Genomic DNA, 22,144 nt, shown 5'->3' with positions numbered 1-22,144 from the left:
AATGCAGCAACGCCAGGGTTTCGTGAGCACTATACCCAAACACCAGCATCAGGCACAATGTCCACAACACCTGTTGAGAACATCCAACACTGGTACTTGGTTGACCCTTGCCCAAGTGGACCAGCCAACTAACTCAAGGTGGACCACCCCAATGCTGCCCGTCTACAGGAATTTGAGGCCAAAGTGGTGTGTTAGGGTTGAACTCCTCAACCAGGATCCTCTCCTCCCCTTCACGGGTCGCCACACACGGCAAACACGTGGGTGGATGTTTAAATCCCAGAGAAGGTAACCAGATAGAACAGAACCTTCCCTGGGAGGTCCCCTCACCACGTATAGGAATCCACACCGAGGGGTACATTTTGACATCAGCATTTAGTAGACAGTGTGATGTTAAAAAAAATTCATCACTTTTGGAAACAGAACACAGCAACTCTTTCCAATAGAAGATATTCAAAAGCTCAGGTTACAGTGCTGAGTTTAAATTGGGAATTTAGACTTTCCAAAATGAGGATATTTCTTCTATCTTATGGCATTGGAAAAGAAAGGAATATGAATGAACTTGGTGTCCAGAATCATCCAGAAGAGATCTACAAAAATCTGCATCCTTGCTGTGGTAAACCAAATGTAGTAACTTCTAACTTGTACAAATAAGAATCCATGAACACAAGTCAATAGCTATCCATATACCCCAAGCATCAATACGCCACATACAAGAAAGATCTACATTTGAATGTGATACAAGTCATATGTGTACAAGGTGCTTTCATATCTTTCACCTGTCACATATTCACACCATTCCACATGAATAAATATGAACAAGTTGCTAGATGCAAAGCCTATGGATTTCTATGAATCACTGTTGAAAATGGGTGCTGGAAAGCTGTTATTCTTTTATACTAGATAGATTATGGAAAGGATGTAGGAAGAGTAGGTAGCTTTGAATATGATAGTCTTAATACAAAACCTTTCGCAATGCTACAGGACTGTTCTCAAGGTGCATGATCATCAGATAAAGCACAACAGGGTGTGATGACATAGACTGTAATGCTGTGAAGAAAGAAGCTTCAAACTCTATACTTATTACTTTTCAAATATTCATATACTCAATATAAATTTCAACTAAACTGATTATCACAAAAATAATCGACCATTAATATTAGTTGCTTTAATTATTATTGTTATCATTTATCAAAACAATTAATCAAAATTATGTTTAAATCAGATGTAATAAAAATAATCATCTAACTAAAATTCAAGTTTGTTGAGCCTACACAAGTAGTTGCAACTTGTGAAAAATAATTGAATAAATGAAATCAGAATTATTAATTATTACCCTTTTAGGGTATTTCAACTATCCATTCAATATAAATATTGCTGTTATGTTTGTTGCTGGTGAGCACAAATCTACACAATGGTTTATATGTGCTCTAGTTATCCAGTCCTGGTATTGAAATTAAATTATTTGGTTTCTTAAACAATCTCATGCAAGAATAATGGATTTTTTCAGTCATCTTGTGAGAATAGTTGATTGGTTGAACTTAAATCAATCAATGAGCCAGACAAATAATTGATTAGCGAATTCCATTAATTGCCCAGTCACTGTATCAAGTCTTTTATGAATTTAAAATATCTTATTGTTACTAATTATAATGATGAAAACCAATTAAGCTGTTAATTGATTTATGCATTTAATCTCATTAAGCTGTTAATAACAGGTGATTAGTTTCTAAAGAAAATAATGTTTGACATAATTGATCCTTAAAACTGTCAATACTTTGCAAAACTCCACAATCACAGTGTAAAATTGAGAAAAATAAGACATTTCACAAATACTTCATTTATTACAGACATGGTTTCCCCAGTACCCAATGATGCCTTTACTGGCAAAACCATGGTCATAATAAATGATGTATTTGTGAAACACACAATTATTTTGTTTGTCCTTAATTTTGTAAATAAAGTTTTGTTTAATAATAATAATGACTAAGTTTAACTTCTAAATTATTTTGCTGTCTTATTCAAACCATAACACTGTCACACTAGTATTGCAAATTTTTGCCCATTATTGTTTTATATACACTCAATCACATCTCAAAACTATAGAAATTTTCTTTCAAAGTTTATATTGTTAAAGACACCTACAATTTTTACAACAGAAACAATTGTTATTGATTTTCCATTGGTTGGAAGTTATACTTTTCACAAGAAAGTTATTTTTTGTATTGTTGACATCCAAAATAGATAAAAATGCAAGTAACAACAAAATATTATGAAAACAAGCATCCTGTTTATGAATGGACACCAGTGTTTTATGTAAATATGACAAAGTTAAAAGAAGAAAAGAAAAACAAAAACATGCAAAAAAAGGCCATGATTCAAAAACCAAAAATGTACAAAAAATCAACAAAAGAATAAAGGATTTAGAAAAATAATTGGTAAATACAAAGATCAAGGTAACCACACCTCTTACTGCATTCACTCAATGAATTCCAACCTGAAACATTTTTAGTACAAAATATGAAATAGAATAACCTGTTCTGTCTACACTTATTACTACTACTGCTGTGCTATATGTGATTGTAAAGCCTTCTTGATTACCAATGTCATTACCAAATCCAGTTCCAGAAATTTGTAGGTTAGTTCAACAGTATAGGCCAGCTCGAGAAAGCAATGGGTTGTGATCGATTAGTAAAAACAAATATAAAACTTGTTTATAGAATTTGAGTTAAATATAACTTTCCATCTTGGTATATTTGTTCAAATGTTGTTTGTGAACTTACATCCACAACTTTTGTGTAAATGAATGTAGTCTGTATGAAATGTTATTGAATTAAATTAATGTGTTATCATTACACAGACTGGACTTCCCATTTTTCTTAGCAAATAATCAAGATGACCTCACTCTGAGATAGGACACATTTACAACAATATTAAAATCACTGGTAGAAATTAATTTACACTGAAAAGTAAAGAAAATCTTGTATTATTTCCAGTTAAATAAGGGTGATTTTTATTTCCATAAATATGAAAAGTTGTACTTTGTAAATGGTTTCTGGGTGGGCCTAGTATATTTCAGTGAAGTAAATAACATAACAATGTTTTTAATTAGCAAAAAACTACAGTACTTTGTCTAGCTGATGCTGAAAGTGAGAGAGAGAAATATGTTGATCAGTCATGACTTCCTTTTCTAACTCCACAAGACACTGGGTGTAAGAATTCATAACTTTATTCAGTCCTGTACAGTAAGCCTGCAAATATAGTCCTTGGGATCCTGTTAAAAAAAATAATTTTATGATGAAAAACAATCTAATTTATATTTGTTTAATGCACAAATAACACATTTATACTACAATGGAGATCTAAAACCTATGTTTAAATTCAATATTAACAAGCCATCATGATAAAATCTTTTTTAATATTAACATTTTCCTAAACCGGAAGTGTTTTCCTACTAGATAATTGCCAGTTTCAAATAACAGATTTTCTTGACTTGTGCTACCTTTTTTAAGTGTAATTCTTTTTACCATTAGCCTTGATACTCCAACATATCCTCACATACTTATATGCAGCATAGCTGTGCTTTACCATGCAAGTAAACACACAAAATCAATAGGAGTGTGACACACCTTCCTAGCATAGCTGACTCCCTCTATGCTGTAGAGTACTTTCATCAATTCAAGATTAGTAAGATGATGCACCAGGAATGAGAAGGATGTATGGGAATTTTGTGAGAAGAGGTAATTATCTACTGTAAACACATTTTCAGTGCAGGAACATGTTAACTACTGATACAATATCTTATGTCCACTCACATACCAGCTAGAATAACACATTGAAATTGTGGTGGAGTCAGTGCAAAAATTATCTAGATTAACCTTCTTTAGAAGGCACCCAAAGAGAGCCCAAGGAATGTGATGCCTTAATGGGAGACTGCATCCCATCTGAACCAGATATACTCTTTGTTCATTGTAAAGATACATGTTGCTAAGTGAGGAAGAAAGATGCTCATCCAATCAGCAAGTGGAGGCATTAGATGGTGTACTGACTAGAATGTATATCAGACTCTATCCAGTGGATCAATTCTAGTCTAAAACCAGGTGGCATCTGTTGCTGTTTTTTTCTGTTCTGCAGTAGGAGGATCCTAATAATTTTTCCCTTAATCCTAAAGATCAAAAAGGAAAACCAACTTCCATACGACAACTAGGGCAGGCCACATCTGTGCAAGACCCAGTATACAACCAACATCAGGCTTCCCAAGAATACAACATTTGAGCAATGGCAGGAAGGCAGAATGCAAACATGGCAGGTCAACTCCAGTCAAAATCTAGTCATGTCAAGAGTTTTTCCTCCAGTTCATAGTAAGAAGAGGGTCTCTATAAACCATATATGTGAGGACAACCCAGGAACTGACATCCAGGCAGCAGTTTTGTCCAATCCAAAACCAGGCAGCATCAGAAGAGTAGTTCCTATCTGCACCAGCAGAACACTATCACCCTACCCTCAAATGAGTGGAAGTGGTAACACTGAAGAGGAAGCCTCCATAATTCACTAACCAAGTAGCCAGGAACTGGTAAGTAGCAAAATTCTTGTATTCCACTAGATGAAGAGGAGGGGGAAGGAATGTTGATTGGTTGATTGGAGGAAGGAATGGTGATTGGTGTTTTATGGCACAAAGCAACTAGGCTATCTACACCAAACAACTGGTAAAAAAATTAAAAGAAAGATAATTGTTAAAATTTGTGAAAAGGAATCAAGTTAAAACAAAACAAAGTTTAATTTTTGAGTTAAAAACTTAAATGGCATAAACTCCAATTTTTAACTCTAGTTTACAGCAGTAAGAGAGAAAGTAAAGAAATACTAGTTTTAAAAGACTTTCTGTAGTATAATTTTAATTACTATAACTCACCAGGATGACTAACAGGTAAGTTGAAACATCAGCATTAGTCACCTGAAGTTAGCCTTTCCAGTCCCGGTTACAATTTATTTGAAGTCATGGTTATTTTCTAATTTCATATAGAACAAATTTTATTTTATAATTGGTTAAAAGGAATCATGCTAAAAAATAAAGTATAATTTATGAATTAAAATTTAAATAGCATTAAAAAGGTCAATGGCCTTTAAAAAACTAAAAGCATTTGTAAGGTGGGCAGTGTCACCAATGTCAATGGCATAGTCCAACATCAGGGTTAAACCTTGGGACAAAACATGTCTAAAATGGTGCTGTCATCGAGATTCATAATGACAGCATGACAGTAAAATGTGAACTATTGTGACCTGAGTGTCACACAGACCACACATTGGTGCATCAGTCCCAGATAAAAGAAAACAATGAGTTACAAAACTCTGACCAATGCATAGCCTAGTTAGGGCAACTTCCTCTTTCCAATCCTTACAGAAATAAGATGGCTAAAGTCCAATAGAGAACTTTATCTAAAAGCTTGTTTTCACGTTGCCCACTCCAAATTGACTGCCAACTGGCATGGAGCTGAGCTTTAAATACTGGATCATAGTCCATGTATGGAACAGACACAGCAGTGATAGTGCCAGAGCAGAAAGACTTAGCTTTGTTGTCAGTAAGCTCATTCCCACAAATACCAATGTGGCCTGGTATTCAGAAGAACTGGACAGAAGTAGATGTTGAAGAGAAATGGGTCAGTCAGTTTTGAATATTGGCAAGAACAGGTCAAGAATTAATGTGAAACATTTCCAGGCCAGTAGAGAACTAAACGAGTCAATATAAATAGTATACTTCGAGTACTGCTTAGATTCTTTGTGATCCAGGGCAAGAGAAATGGCATACAGTTCATCAGTGAGCACAGAAACTGTAGAGGGGATTCTGTGCTCAACCACCAAACCAGAACAAACTGTGACAGAGCCCACAGAGTCACCTGATTTTAAACCATCCATATGGGATGGGCTGACCAGTGAATACAGCAATGCCATCCAAGGGCAGACTAAATTCATCCAACTATGTTTGGATAAGAAGACCAAAAGGAACAATGGTAGATCTGTTCTAAAAAGCATGGCCCACTGAGGAAGGAAAACATCCCCAGGCGAGATGCTGTGGTGAGGATCAAAGTTTCGAAGCATAGAGTAAAGACAGCTGCAAACAGCAGAGATGTAAAGGAGGTTCATTACAGGTGCAAATATAGATGAGGAAGAAGCAGAGGAATGCCAGCCGAGATGTTGTCTTTGTCAAGCCACCATGCAGTCTACTGGAAGGAAACAAAATTTCCATTGATCAAGCAACACACACTAAATATCACATTTTTTTGTTTTGAATTTTGCACAAACATAAATAAGTGCTATCTGTGCTAGTCATCCCTAATTTAGCAGTGTAAGACCAGAGGGTAGTCATCACCACCCATTACCAACTCTTGGATGACTCTTACCAACAAATAGCGAGATTAACTGTCACATAATAACACCTCCACAGCTGAAAGAGAAAGCATATTTGGAGTGATAGTGATTCAAACCTGTGACTCTCAGATTATGAGTCAGGCACCCAAACCACATGGCCATAGTTATCTGAGGCTCTGTGAGAAAATTTGAGAATGTTAATATCTTTTCCTAAAACTATGAAATTGAATCAGAATATGCTGTACAAAAAAGTAAAAAATAAAATATATCTTTAAAATAACATGTTTATTGCATATTGGGCATTTTAATATTTTATTCTGCCTAACACCAGATGATTTTATTTAGCTTAGGGGAAGTTCTCACAGTGAAAGTGTTAATACAATCTCAGTTAACTTCGACAGTGGCACCACTGGTTGCTAGTAAATATGGCACCATCTCAAGATCACATGCATCATTGGAGATGCAAGATAGACCAGTAATTTTTGTATGAAACATCAGTCAACCCTGGGTAATGATGCCAACTGTCTTTTAAAAGCCAGATCTAGATTAGCATCTAACTCCTGAACAAAATGAAACATGACGTCATAGCTAAAACTTCTCCAAATTTGAAATATTCTTATGCAATTAGATGAAGTATTAATTGTTTCAATTTCAAAGTATATTTATATGAAGCATAATTACATTTATGGCAATTATAATTGGTAATTGTTAGGTTAGGTCAGATTCGTTGTAGTTTAATTAGACAAACTTCGTACCAATGAGCTCTATGGTGTCATACGCTTGCATGATGTCATGTTTCATTTCATTTGAGATTTAGCTGCTAATCTAAATCTGGCTTTTGAAAGACAGTTGACATCATTAACTAGGGTTGACTGATGTTTCAGTAATAAATCTGATACGAGTAAAAATCTTCCTTTGGCCTAATACGAACGAATTCATTGTCATTATTGTCATGTACAAGCACTTCAACGCAGCATGATGCAAGAAGTACCAAAACAAGAAAGAAAAGAAAGTATGATGGAAGTTTTATTTAATATGGTTTAACATGGACAGGTTAATGAAGATGAACCTAGTGGATATTGTGTTGAATGTAGAACAGTGTTGAGTAACAGTAGTTTGCATCCAGCAAAGTTAAAACGGTATCTAGAAACCAAACAATCCCAATTAAACATCCAACTTCCGAGTATTTCAAAAGGAAGTGTTTGCAATTAAATGCAAGGAAAACTACATTTCGTTCGTTTGTCCATCAGGATAACAAAGGAGCTCTTATTGCTTCATATCTTGTTAGTTACCATATAGCAAAAGCATGTGAAGCTCATACAATTGCAGAAGATTTGATAAAACCATGCGCAAAAGATTCAGTAGGATCCACGATTGATGAGAAATTTCTTAAAAATGTTAACTCTGTGCCCCTTTTCTGACAACTTGGTTTCTCAAAAAACCAAGGATATGTCAACAAATTGCTTAACGAAGTTAATAAGACAAGTAAAAGTGAGTCCAACTTTTTCACTTCAGATGGATTAATCAACAGATGTCACAGGTTATGTAACACTGCTTGTGTTTGTTTGCTATATTCATGAAGCTAGTTTTGAAGATAACATGCTAATTTGCAAACCTTTGCCTACTCAAACAAGAGGCGAAGAAATATTTAAACTGATCGATTTATTTATGGAAGAACATGAGATCCAATGGCAGCCTTGCTCAAGTATTTGTATTGATGGGGCTACAACTATGACTGGAAGATTTTCAGATGCAGTGACATATAAAAAAGAAAAACCCAGACATCGAGAGTATCCACTGCTGTCTTCATCGTCATGCACTTGCAATGAAATGAATGCCAGACTTAAAAGAGGTATTGGGTGGTGCCATAAAAATAGTTAATTTTATCAAATCAAGACCACTCAATGTTAGGATCTTCAGTTTACTCTGTGAGGATATGGGCAGTTTACCCAAAAATTTGCTGCTTCATACTGAAGTCCAATGGTTTTCTTGGGGAAAGTGCTTGCTCAGTTTTATGAACTGCATGAGGAAATAGGTTTCTTTTTATCTGAATGCCATTTTGAACATGCATACAAATTAAGGGACAAATGCTGGATACAGAAAGTCACTTATCTAAATGAAGTGAATGTTACAATACAGGGTACAAGGATAACATACTTCAAAGCTCAGAGTAAAATGGAAGCACTTCAATGCAAGCTAAAACTTTGGGGTGAATGTATACTTATGGAAGAACTTGATTGCTTTGAAAATCTCAGTGGCTTTTTTACTTGTGAATGAAATTTCCTTAAGTGAAGATACAAAAGTTTCAGTCTTGCAGCACATATCTAATTTGTGTACAACTATTGGGGAGTACTTCCCTCCTCATTTAGAAAAATTACTATGAATTCAAAATCCCTTTTTTGACTCTGCAAATACCAACAATTTGCCTTTGAAAGAGAAAGAATAGCTTATAAGAACTTCAACTGATTAAACCCTAAAAACAAAAGTTCAGCATGAAGAAATTACACAATTTTAGATTCAAATGACCATGGGATACCCCAAAATAAGTAACAGACCTTTGAATATTTTGGTGCATTTTCCAACAACATATCTTTGTGAGTAAATATTTTCACTGTATACAGCTACAAAGACCAAATTTAGAAACAAGCATAATACTGAAGATCATATGCACTTACAGGTAACAACCATAACTTCAAATATTGAACTATTTTGTGAACAAAAGCAAGCCCATCTAAATCACTAATAAATAAGCACACTGTACTTTTACTGATATAAATTTTGCAAGCATAAATTTTTGAACAAGTAGAAGTAAAATTTTCTTTAAATTTTGATATTATTAATAAATTTATATTCTAAAAGTAAAGTAAAGATGAAGTAAACTTTATCTCTGGTGCTAGTGACCAATTGTTTCTATTTTTAGTGTATTTTATTTTATTAAGGCTCTATAATGTTTTTTTTTTCTTTCTGATGTGAAGCTCTGCAGGTCTAAAAGGTTTGGGAACCTCTGATATAGAGGCTTCCATGCCCAGGCCTTCAAAGGACAGAGAACCTAATGCACAGGGAGATAAGGAAAACCGACCTCAGAAACCAAGAGCTCCATCAACCTCAAACACAAAGAAGATTGAGTCCTGCTGAGGAAGGTGTTGAAAAACATCTAAATGGATCAGATACTGTTTGGGAGTTGAGATAGAAGTTCTACAGTTTGACTAGCTATACCACATGAGAAGCATCCTGTAGAAGGAAGTGTGTGCAAGTTTGACAGGCTTGTTGAGATGGAGCTATAAGTAGCCAGTCATCCATATAGTGATGGAACTGCAATCCTTGTTTGTGAAGATGGCAATCAAGGGCTCTGACCACACAAAAGAAACTTATTTAAGAAGCACGCCTTAGAACAAAAGGTAGAGTACAGTAAAAAAAAAATAAAAAAAACATCTTCTTTGAACTGTATTCAAGGCAATTAAGGTAATGTCTCATTACTGTAGAGATATAGGAATGACGTTATAAATTAGTCATTGACTTTTTCTTATTTAGAGGCCTGAAGTGAATGCAGCCAACTGGGAGAGGCCAATGAAGGAGTTGAGGTTAAATGGAATGATAAAATAATAATCCCTTATCAATTTGGGAACCATGAACAGCCAAGAAAAGAACCTTGGAGAAGTGTGATATACCTGATCTGTACTATTCTTGTGTAAAATATATCTAATGGCATCTGAGATATAGTGACATAAAATAAGATTTTGTGGAGAAGAGAAAAAACAGAGCAAGTGGATAAGGGGTGGAGGGAGGAGAAAAATGAAGGGAAACTCCTTACAGAACTTGAAGAACCTATAGGTTTATAACAAATGAACACCCTACATGAATAAACCTGGCTAACTGTGTCAGGATAGTCACTTCTGCAAATGACCACAGAAAACATAGCAATGAGCAATTTGATTGCTCATCACAAACCTAAAAGAAAACACTGGTAGAGGAGATGAAGCAGAGGGGTGGAGACACAGGAATTAAAGTAGGAGTGAGTTGGGAAAGATGGGAAAGTAAGTGAAGAATGTTAATGTGTGACCTCCACCCTTGATACCAATGTATCAGGAGTATCTCCAAATAGAGACTGGTAGGAAAAGGAATGGATACAAACACAAGTCCTTAGGAAGCAGGGAGATGCAAATGTGACAACATCTCTGCTAAGAAGATTATCACAACAAAGAAGCCTTGTATGATGGGATATGGAGGAAGGTAAATTGTGTAATGTGTAAAAGGTACAGGTATGTGTGTCCACTGAAACCCCCTTGGGGAAGTGGTGAAGTACTTTGGAAAAAGAGGTGAACAGAATAGAAAAAGTGGAGAATAGTAATGAAAGTAAGTCAAAGAAAACAAACTCCACTGTAGAAAATCTCAATGTATTCTTCAGATCAAATACTCCAATGTCTGAGAGCCTAAATACAGAAATTCCAACCTAAAATAAACCTAAGCATAGGAGACAGAAGAGAAAATGTTAACTACAAAAGTGGTAAGAGTTGCATAAAGAACAGATTATTTAACAATGATCTCAAATAAAAAAAAATTTGCTTTTGCAATAAATAAAATTAAGCATATTAACAACCAAAGTAAATCACTGCAAAATATTTATACACATAAAAAACTTAATCCTTTAATAAAGCCCATAATTACAGTAACAATTTCAAAACATAACACATAATAGTACAATCATAAATCTGCCCTTCAATAATGTCCCTATACTATTACAATATGCATAAAAAATACCTGTCACACAAACCAATAAAAAAAATCAAAGAACAAAAATATAATGAAACCCAATACTCCTGTACAGACAGATGTTGTTTCATGAATGTTTTGTACACAGCCCTTATGAATAAAATACAGGAAAAAGTTAGAAATAAAACTGATATAATATCAAATTTATTGGAAATACTTTTGTTGTGTCTTATTGCAGATTTGCACTTCACGACAAAACAGTATTTATCACCTCCACCAAACCCTTTGCTATAAACACACACAATGCTTTGACTGGTCTCTTAATTGCCCTTCATTGATCCATTGCTGTGATGAGTTTCAAGGTCCTTACAATAAATAGTCAATGTAATATTTATACATGCAGGTTTAGTCCTGTACTCTGGCTCAATGAGACTCTCTCCAAGTTTAAGATGACACTCAAGAAGACTTAATCTCTGGAAAATTGGCAATTGGACACCTTAATTATGGATCCCTATGTTTCAGTACAGGAATGAAGGACTTTTTGACTATTACTTAACTGTAGGTGGCATTGGTAGAGATGCCTGCTACTAAATCACTAGGAAACTGCTTGCCTGGAGTAGTAAAGGTTGATGAAGTTTCCTTCAGTAAAGACTCAGCTCAAAATGAATCTTGAATAGCTGATGAAGTTTCATGGCTATAGGAGACTGTAATGCCAACCCAACATTACAAGGTCTATGACACCTGATACCTCAGCCAGCAACATATCCTCATCCATGTGTTCTATAGGTCAAAAGTCAGAAAAGTTAGATTTCATCAGTTACCTTCTATTACACAGAGTTAAAAATTGGAGATAAAAGGTTATGTTTTCTTTACCTGAAAATGAATTTCCAAAATATACTCACTTCTCACACATAAAACTATCTTTTCCATGCATCTACCTTAAAGACTTACATGCCACTAGCCTTTAGGCAACTCCCACATGAACTCACAAGATTTCTTGATTTGTGCTACTACATAATGACATTATTATGCAGCAAAAGCTATCCACAATAAGAGAGTAACACAACCTACATGTGTACTAGCACAGTCTGTGCTTTGGCACTCATGATATTCACTCTATAACAAAACAAGGAACATTAAGTTGCATAGGAAGTGGGGAGGAAGGATAGGAAGTGTGTGAAGAGGTGTTTATCAGAAATACATTTTCAGTAAAGGAACATATTAACTTCTGAGTGATACACACTTATTCAAACAGACTGCTTGAATCCCACATCCAATGACAGAGGTACATATGGGCACACTCATGAGAGATTATATCTCTTTTCAGGGAACACTCTTCACCTAGACTGGAAGAAAAGAAGAGGAAAACAAGCCCCATGTGTCACAGGTATGGACAGAATAAGAACATGAGCATTCAAGTACTTTTGCACAAGGGGTCAAAGACCCAACATGTGTAACACAGTTGGGGCACATTCAGACTGCACTTAGTACTTATTTAAATTCTACTGACAGACTTAATGGACCAACACCAGCTGCAAGAAGAAAACACAGGAACTATAAGTGCACTTTGTTTTCAACTTCACTGTCAGACTCTTGGACCAAATCCAGTTGTGGGAAAAGTGCACAGAAAACATGTTAGTTTGTACATTGATTCGTCCAGTGCAGGAAGAATGCATGATATATTAGGAAATACTTAACTCAATACAACTGCACAAAAGATGGTTGCAGGTAGTCAGTGGGTAGATAAATCTGATGTGATGAAATAGGAAAGAATGACCACTCATTCAAGCAACCATAGCTTTAAAAAAAAAAAAAAAAGGGCAATTATAGATAGAGGAGGAAGTAAGAACAACAAAAGATGAAGTGGAAACCCCAAAGACATATATATCTGAACTACAGTGGCCACAGATAAGAAAAAAAATGTCTTCAGAGAAGAATGGTACAAGGAAAATGAAGCCAACAGCTTAACTGAAGTATGTAAAAAAGCATGTAAAACCCACATCAAGGTTCTAATCTGGCATACAAGTAAGATAAGGGAATTGGTGATTAAGGAAGAACATGGAAGATAAAAAATGACAGGAATATAAAAAGTGAAAGACAACTGATAAAACCATCAAATTACCAGTAACAGTGGAGACCTACAATCCATACGAAACTGAACAATCATGTGAAAAATGCTGAAAAATGGGTCATAGTAGGATGGCCCAAAGGAAGGGAATAGCTGATGGGCAAACTTTAAAAAAATGTCTAGACTAACACAGATGAAGGACAATAGGAATGAGATAAGAAAAAGGCTATACAAATGTTGAGTCCAACTCTGCAAGCAAAGGACCATACAAATTGCACAAGTAATAGTGAAGGCATGACACTCATGAGTAAAAAATATATCCGTGTAGTTGGAGAAATAGAGAGCAGGAATAGGGCAGATAAAGAAAGAGCTTATACACCAACTAATGAAGCACAGGAAATCAAGGTTGTGGCAGCTAAAACATGAATGATTCTCTGGAACTCACACACCCTAAATCATATAGTCTTACAGGGACATGCCCCAGCCTGACAAAAAAGCATCTGTGAAAAGATTAAGATCTGGTTGGGGTGGCAAGAAATGCCCATTATGATGTTGGCATGGCCAAACAGTCAAAACAAGTTCTCTAGAAGAGAAGAAAGAGAGGTGGCCCACAGTTAAAGACAACAAGTCCAAAGAAAGGTTCAACTGGTCCTGAAATTTACACAGGAAGAGGCACATGTATTTGTGGCTCAAAAGATTAAGTGGTTCAAGAAAACCCAGATTCTAAAGATCAAACAAACCTCATGTACAAGAAATAAAAGAGAAGCTTACAGCTTGGTTAAATTGCTCATAGGCAAAGTGGTGAAGGCCAAATCAAACTGAGATGAGAGCAGAACATATTAATCTGTACCAAATTTTGGGCAAGCATAAGAAAAAGACTTAAAAGGTTGGACAAGCCAGCCCTCATTGGGAGGACATGGGTATGAGAGAAGGAGTGAAGAGAAGTCAATCATTCATGTAATAGTGAAACCTGAGTCTATTCCATAAACAAGGTGGACAAATTCCCCATGACTGAATAAGACATAAGGTGCAGACACAATATCAAAAGGTAAAGCAAGAAAATGGAAAACCCAATGTATGAAATGAAAAATGTATTGAGGACAGGTTAATCAGCATGTGTAAGGAGGCGTCTGAAACGTCAGTTTTAATCATCCATAGTCTAAGTGAAAATAAGCACTAAAGAGAAAGGAAGTCCTACACATGAAACCAAGAAATTATAAAAAAACTAGTTAAAAGTTAACATGTTTATAACCTGATGCCAGTCTCTAGTATTCTTGGGGAATCACAAAAAGATGAGAGTAGTAAACAAATGTAGAAATTAATACCCTCTCAATGGTGTTCTTGGCCAAGAGATTTGATATTAAGTCCTTGAGATATTGAAGATAAAAGGGTAATGGAAAGGAAGGTAGAGAGAAATGAGGAGATAGGCTGTAGATAAGAACCTGAAGAACCTACCTGTCAGGTGAAAATTCATACCAAAGGCTGTCAAAGAAAGACAGATCGGTCCCCTTACTGGGCCAGACCCAATAGGACAGTCACCTACAAGATAATAAACAGCACTGAAACCAAGAATTCAGAGGCTGGAAAGCAGGAGGAGGCCACAAAGCTAGAATGGCAAGGGATGACATGAATTCAGCAAGCCTAGGAACAGATTAGTGAGTTTGAGAAAGATAAGAAATTATAACAAACAATGAGGAATAATGCTAGGCCACCTCAGTCCAGATCACCATTGAGTCAGGAACACCCACAAAGACTTCTAGAAGAAGACATAAGGCCCAACAAAGATCACAGATATAAGTGTGAGAGAGATGTACATTAGCTAGGAAAGAATTCCTTCCAAACAACAGATGACCCAAATAAGGAAAGAAAGAGAAGAAGTACAGGTCAATGTGGTGAAAAGAAGAGAATGAACCTTTCCACAGGACCCTTCAGAAGCGCAATAAAGTGCCTCAGACATAAAGTGAAGTGATGAGAAGTAATGCAGGATGGTAGTAATAAAGATAAAAAGGCATAAAAACTAAGTATTATAAAAGGAAGTAGAAGTTAAGAGGTTCACTCTTCCAATTAGGTGAAAGAGATTCCAAAACTGAGAAATGGAAATGAAGAATGGTTATAAACCAGAACAAAAGAGTCAAGTAGAAAAGGAGGATGAAGCATATAAGTACAAGTGTGCATAGCCCTCAAAGTTGTATTGAGTTTGGATTTTAAGTACTAAAGTACAGTAGCAATCAAAACACAAATGGGAAGAAAGAAAGAAAAGAACATAACTGCAAAATCATGTCAAGGAATACACTAGTAAAATGGGGATTTTCCTCCACAGATAAAAGTTTTGCCTAGAGCAAACTCTGATGAGGGAAATAGCCAGTCAAACCATCATTACTTTCATTATGCTTGAATTGTTGAGAAGGGACACAAGTTGAATGAATGGACTGGAGGAAGAGGCCCAGTGTGCATGAAGGAACTCACAACACATTAAATAATGGCTATCACATCCTCCATACACAACAATCCCCAAGTAGCCATAATAGACACAGGTCCCATGTTAGAAGCATTGTCATGTTATAATCACTTAGGAATTCATTATGGCAAGAAACACTACAACAGTTCTTTATTTCTAACAAAAGTAAATTTAAAAATTGGTGTTTATATGAATCACAAATGCTTAACCAGGGTAATTGAAATAAACTTTAAGTCAGTAGGAGACCATTGTAAGTCACAAGCAACTGACTGACAATCTTAAAATACATCAACTCTAGACAATGCTAAGAAAAAGAATGCAGTAGTTTTCAGTGTTAGTGTGTAAGGGGAGCTACAATGCAAGGAGGTTCTTTTATCCTCCTATCAGTGCAGGGTTATCATTGCATGATGACATCATCATGCTAGTGCACTTCACATTAAACATATGATAATGCGGTGGAAGTTGGCACAAGACAAGTGACACACAAAACACATTTGCAGATATGTGAAGGATCTAGCTATTCTGCATGGAGAGGTGAGGTATCATCTCAAAAGTTTGGCAATGCTCTTGTCTCACTGTGAATAAAGTGAACTCACACTATTTTTCATAGAGATAGCCGTAACAAAACAAAAAACTTATACTTCACTAGAATACATTTCCAATTATGATCCTGAAGAATGAAAAACAAATCACCCTAAACTATATATATATATACTGAGAAAAAAGAAAATTTAAGTAAAAGAATCAAATTTCATGTAATTTTACAATGGAGATTAAATACAATATCTGATCATCACTTATTTTTAAACTTTTTTATATTACCATCTGTTGGAGAAGAAATGAAGTTTTGGAAATATCTGTAGCTGGTTCCCAGCAAACAAAGTCTATTAAGGACTTCTATCTCTCCAGGATGCAGGAAAGAAAGATCTTTCAAAACCTAAAAGTTTAAATGATCAGTAAGAAATCATGCAAAAATTTTATGTATGTAAAGAGAACAACAGAAAATCTTTATTAATTTTTTTTATTTGTTATAAACTACATTTTTATTTTATAATTTGTTCAGTAAGAAATCATGCAAAAATTTTATGTATGTAAAGAGAACAACAGAAAATCTTTATTAATTTTTTTATTTGTTATAAACTACATTTTTATTTTATAATTTGTTCGCAAGTTAAAAAGTATATGATGCTAAAATCAAGCAAATTAGAGTAAGCCTAGAATATTCGAAATTGATGTCACAAAATTCTTGATGACAAGAAACCCACTTCAATTAAAAATGAATCTCAGAATGGCTGGTATGGGTATTAACACTTTTATTGATAAGGAGAGAATAATGTTTTGACCTTCATAGGTCACCTTAAAGTTAATCAGTCAGTCTGCATTTTTGTCAGTGATTTGTTTGATTTCTTGTTATGTGAATGATCAACCATGAAGTTTCACATGTGAGATTATTTTTTTTCTATGCTACTTGAGGTATTTCCATTTGTCATATGTAAAGTTATTCAAGACTACACCCTGCAAATTACAACATGTACAAGTTTATAAACAAATGGTGAGAAAATAAACTAATTTGTTATTATTATGTGGAGTAGACTTTGAATTACTTTTAACACATAATCTGAGAGAACTTGCTAACAACAGACCAATGTTACAACACATTAGTTATAAAAATGTTTCATTAAATTACACAAAGAAAATAATGTAAGTATACTATTCAAATCATATTCCATATGGTCTTACTAATTCTGAGATAATATTGTAATTTTATTTAAATCTCTTGTCACAATGGTGCAACTCATTTATGAACTGAACCATTTAGTTTTCTTATAAAATTATTAAACAACTACATTAAATTATTAACATGGTGTCAGTAAAATTCACTGCCACCTACTTTAGTTTATTATAGCGAGTGTAGAATATATCTTTATAGAATATGTACTTAAGCCTATAATAGTAAGTATTTCTGGAGGAGGGAATGGGTGGGAACATTACAACTAAGAGCAGGTACAAATAATTATGGCTATTTCAATTCCTATTAATATATTTTAAAATAAAATAAGAAACTTCAAAATAAAATCTATTTTAACCAGAACTAGAAAAGCACCAAGGCCAACAAAATAAACTCCTTTTTGGAATATGACCAAAAACAAATCAAACTGATGTTCCTTGTCTGTTTCTAAAGGTTTCCTTGCACAGTTTTTCAAAATATAATGAATGTTAAATAGAATAAAACTCCATGTACTACACCACAGCAATTTAATAAGCTACCAGTAAACAGCAATTAAACTAATTAGTGTCTTGTAGACTAAGTGATTAATCAAAAACATGATTATATTTATTGTCTCAAAAACAATTAACTAATCAAAATTAGGGTTTCTATTCATTTCAAATGCCCTAGTTGCTGAAATATTGTCATTATGTTTATATACTGTTGATCTCAAAGCTCCATAATTGCATGATAACTTGTGATTTAAGGATCTGATGTTCAATTTCCATTTATATTAAGCCTGGTTACTCTGCCTTTGTTATTACAAAACTTCTACAGATACCTGCCACTGTCACAACTTTTGAGCTGCTGAAAGGCAACTGGTTAGCAGCATCAATGCTCCAGCTACTTAAGTGTTAAATACAGTGTAAGCTTGCTGTTTTTCTATTCTTTTTGCATTCCTAATTAATGATTGCATAACTGTATATCTTGAATGAGTAGAAGCAGGTACAGATCTAGGAGAAATTCCAGGTAGGTCAGACCACCCATTCATTTTGTTTTCTATACACTAAGAACTGTACAAGCAGTTATAGACCTAGAAAAAAAAGAAGTCAAATTTGCCTGAACGTTTTCAAGAATTAATGACTATATCCTTTAATGTTGTATGAGCAAACAGTAAAGTAGAATTGTCAACCCCCCATATTTTTATTTATTTTAGTAGAAATTAATAAATGTTATTATTTAATACTTTTATAAGAAGGTAAATATCTAGAAGAGTAAGAGTATAAATTCTCCTCCATTTTTTTCAGAAATTAACAAAACACGGCCAGACATCTTTACATCGTTATATAGTATCAAGATGAAACAACCAGTGTTTTTATGTGATTGAGCTATTAAGTAGTCGAAAAGCTTTTAAGAGGTTTCAAGAAATTAACACAGATGGAGTATATACAATGATTCATTTAAGGCCTCAGCCAATAACTGATTATTTTTGAACAAATACAACAATACAGTGTCAAACAAACACTACCTTGATAAGTTTCTGTGCCTTAGCTATTTCAATATACTCTAATAATACATCTAAACTTCACAGACTTGTATTCATCAAAGTATTTACAATACTTGCAGCTCTTATAACAAACTTGTTACTGAATCAATTATTTATTTTTTTAAAAGCTAGTATTCTTCTGGTAAAGATGTGTTGATATTTAAATGACAATATAGTTGCTTATGACAGAACAAATATTTTTCAAAAAATTTTGAAGAGAGGCATTGTGTTTACCATAGCTAATTTTTTCTAAATACTATTATAATCATAGTTGTTTAGTTTTAGTAAAAAATAGAAGTGTTGCTTCTACTTTTATTTTTCACGTCAATCACATTACAAGAAATAAAGATAGAAGCATTGAAATTATAGTATTATAACATGACCTAAGAGTATTTACAGAATATATTAGTATTCTTTTAACTTTCTTTACTCATATAGATAATGTATTGACTTGTTATAAGATGAGATTTATCAATCCAGCAGCAAGTATATTCTTTTCATGCCACCCACTTAGCACACGAACCAGCTGTCCCATTACAAAATAATTAGAAGTGTCATACGATAATGTTTTTAATAAGTAAATGAGAAATAATCATAAAAGTTACAAGTGAATTACAAAAAGTAAAATAAAATACATACGCATATCCTTCCACCTTCTAAAACAAAAATATTTCCAGTGAACCCATGCAACGCAAATAGTAATTCGTGAAACATTTTTACCTTCCTAATAATTAATTATCAAATTGTATAGACTTTACCAATAGCAACACTCTTATTTATTATTATTTAGTCGTACACAGAGCCATCTCACGATGAGTTAAGCGCGTAAAATAGAACGCTACCTGCAAAATTCAGTGTCCCGTTGTGACGATACTTAATTTTCTTATTATTTATTTACATTTTTAAATTTCTTAAAGAAATGGGAAATAACTTTGTCAGTAATGTACCCCTGGAAACTCTATTTTTACTTTCCGCAAATTATTATAAGTTACCTAGTACTGCGTGATTTCATTAATTTCTGGAGCTTAATATCTGCTAACATAAAAAAAACGAGGGACCTACTGGTTCACTGTTTTGTTTTGTTTTTTTAATTTCGCACAAGGGTTTTCTGTGAAATTTAGAAGTTCCTAATTTAGAAGTGTAAGACTAGGAAAGGAAGCTAGTCATCACCACCCACCGCCTTTACCAACGAATAGTGGGATTGACCATGACATTATAACGCCCCCACGGCTGAAAGGGCGACGGTTTGTTGCGACGAGGATTCGAACCCGCGACCCTCAAATTACGAGTCGAGCGCTTTAACCACCTAGCCATGCCAGACCCCTATTCATTTATTTAGATTGTCAACTGAATTGAAGTTTGGGATTTCGTTGGTTAGTCTGCAAGAAAATTCCTACCTGACTAATCTTTTGGTATTCTTTAAAAAGATTACTGCTCATACAGATAAAGGTAAGGGTGTGTTGGTGTGCATTTGATATATCCATATTTTCAGAAAATACGTAACAAGGGGTCACCTAATAAGGCTATTACAAAGTACTTTTTCAGGTTGGGGAGAATAGGTTGATTGGACGGAAGAAAGCAGATTATTATAATGAAGTTCAGTCAAACTGGATTAATGTCACGAGTGTGAAACCCTCAGATCTCAGTGTTATGATCTTTTCTCTTCTTTGATTTATATGAAAAAATAGTCAGTGGATTGTTTTCATTTGCCGAAGACATTAAGGTTTTGGGTGTTGATGGCGTGTGGAAGATGATATAACTTCACGAAACTATTTGCTTTATTCATTACTCAGGCGAAAAAACAGCAGATGACTTTTAATTATAACAAATACAAGGTGATGCATGTGGGATTTCACAATTTAAATTATGAGTATAAATTTCATAGGAATAACCTTAACAGTGTTATTGAAAACAAATATCTTAATGTTCTGGTTCATCAGTTTCTTAATTAATCCAAGCAGTGAGTTCTTGCTACTGGCAGGACAAATAGGATTTACGAATACATCTAACAATTACTGAATACACGTAGAGATAAGCTATAATATCATTGTGTAGGTCGTTGTTTAGGCCATATTTAGAATACAGTTTTCAGTCTTGGATTCCTAACCTTATAAATTACATTAAACATTGGAAAGGATTCAGAGGATTGCTAGTTGGATAGAAAGGTTGTCATAAAAGGTTAAGTTAAGGTTTCTGAAGAATTAAGAGAAATGTGATTAATGTATTTAAGATTGTTAAGGCAATTGATAGTGTTGATGAATCTCCGTTTTTCGTATTTAACGGTATGAATGATAAAACTATGGGAATAAAATTTAAGATAGCTAAAGTATTTAGCATGTTGATTGTTTTTTGGATATCGTTGCCTTCAGATATGGTAGATGCTGCGAATTTCAGGTATTTTAAGGGAAATATTTACATTATAAGAACAAGCTTTGGATTTTCAGTGTTTAGTTTAATTTAGTATGTAATAATGCCTAGATTAATCAAAATGTCCCTTATTATCCGTTAATATTATGTTATAGTAGACTTTCAAAAACAAAGCTCAAAATCAGCTCTTACCATTTAAGAATTTATCTTAAACTCTCTTAAATGTACTCTATCCTCCACATTTGAAAGATATAAAATGGTAAAAAATAAATAAAACTGTTTTAGTTGAATATTATTTCTACGGTGTCATAATTTATAACTATATACCCTAATCCTTCCTTTCTCACCATTAAATACGAAGAAAGAAAACGAATCAACATTAACAATTCCCTTTCCAATCGTAAAACTTCAGTCACTTTTCTGCACAGTTATACAATAAGTAGGCTAAGTGTACTGAGTCCACAATAAATGTCGTAGCCCGATTTTTAACGTTATAATTTGTTTTTGTTTAGTTTTTTTGGAATTTCGCACAAAGCTACTCGGGGGCTATCTGTGCTAGCCGTCCCTAATTTAGCAGTGTAAGACTAGAGGGAAGACAGCTAGTCATCACCACCCACCGCCAACTCTTGGGCTACTCTTTTATCAACGAATAGTGGGATTGACCGTCATATTATACGCCCTCACGGTTGGGAGGGCGAGCATGTTTAGCGCGACGCGGGCTCGAACCCGCGACCCTCGGATTACGAGTCGCACGCCTTACGCGCTTGGCCATGCCAGGCCCTTTTAACGTTATAAATCTTTAAAGTTACTAGTGCACCATTGGGTGGCACCTTAAGAAGAGAAAAAAAAATTCAAAAATGATAGTTTTTCATTCCTCATATCATACTGGTACCTTTTCTGAATCTTTGTAGAACCAATGCTGATCAA

At 34.4% G+C, this 22,144-nt stretch overlaps 1 protein-coding gene across 2 annotated transcripts in view; it reads right to left on the bottom strand.

Annotated features, from left to right (window-relative positions):
* The window catches only part of LOC143239052 (gamma-tubulin complex component 4-like), a 403,661-nt gene extending 383,986 nt beyond the window's left edge, over positions 1-19,675 (bottom strand). The window contains exons 1-3 of one of the 2 annotated variants that reach the window (XM_076479839.1): positions 19,490-19,675; positions 16,419-16,533; positions 3,126-3,271 (exon numbers count right to left, since the gene is read on the bottom strand). In XM_076479839.1, coding sequence (XP_076335954.1) covers positions 3,126-3,271; positions 16,419-16,533; positions 19,490-19,564 — 336 coding nt within the window. In that variant the 5' untranslated portion in view covers positions 19,565-19,675. The remainder of the gene's footprint in view (positions 1-3,125; positions 3,272-16,418; positions 16,534-19,489) is intronic. The other variant, XM_076479838.1, reaches the window with a different exon arrangement.
* Positions 19,676-22,144: the final 2,469 nt, after the last annotated feature.

Source organism: Tachypleus tridentatus, chromosome 13, assembly GCF_004210375.1.
Source record: "Tachypleus tridentatus isolate NWPU-2018 chromosome 13, ASM421037v1, whole genome shotgun sequence".
Classification (NCBI taxonomy): Eukaryota; Metazoa; Arthropoda; class Merostomata; order Xiphosura; family Limulidae; genus Tachypleus; species Tachypleus tridentatus.
This window is presented reverse-complemented; position numbering and strand designations above follow the sequence as displayed.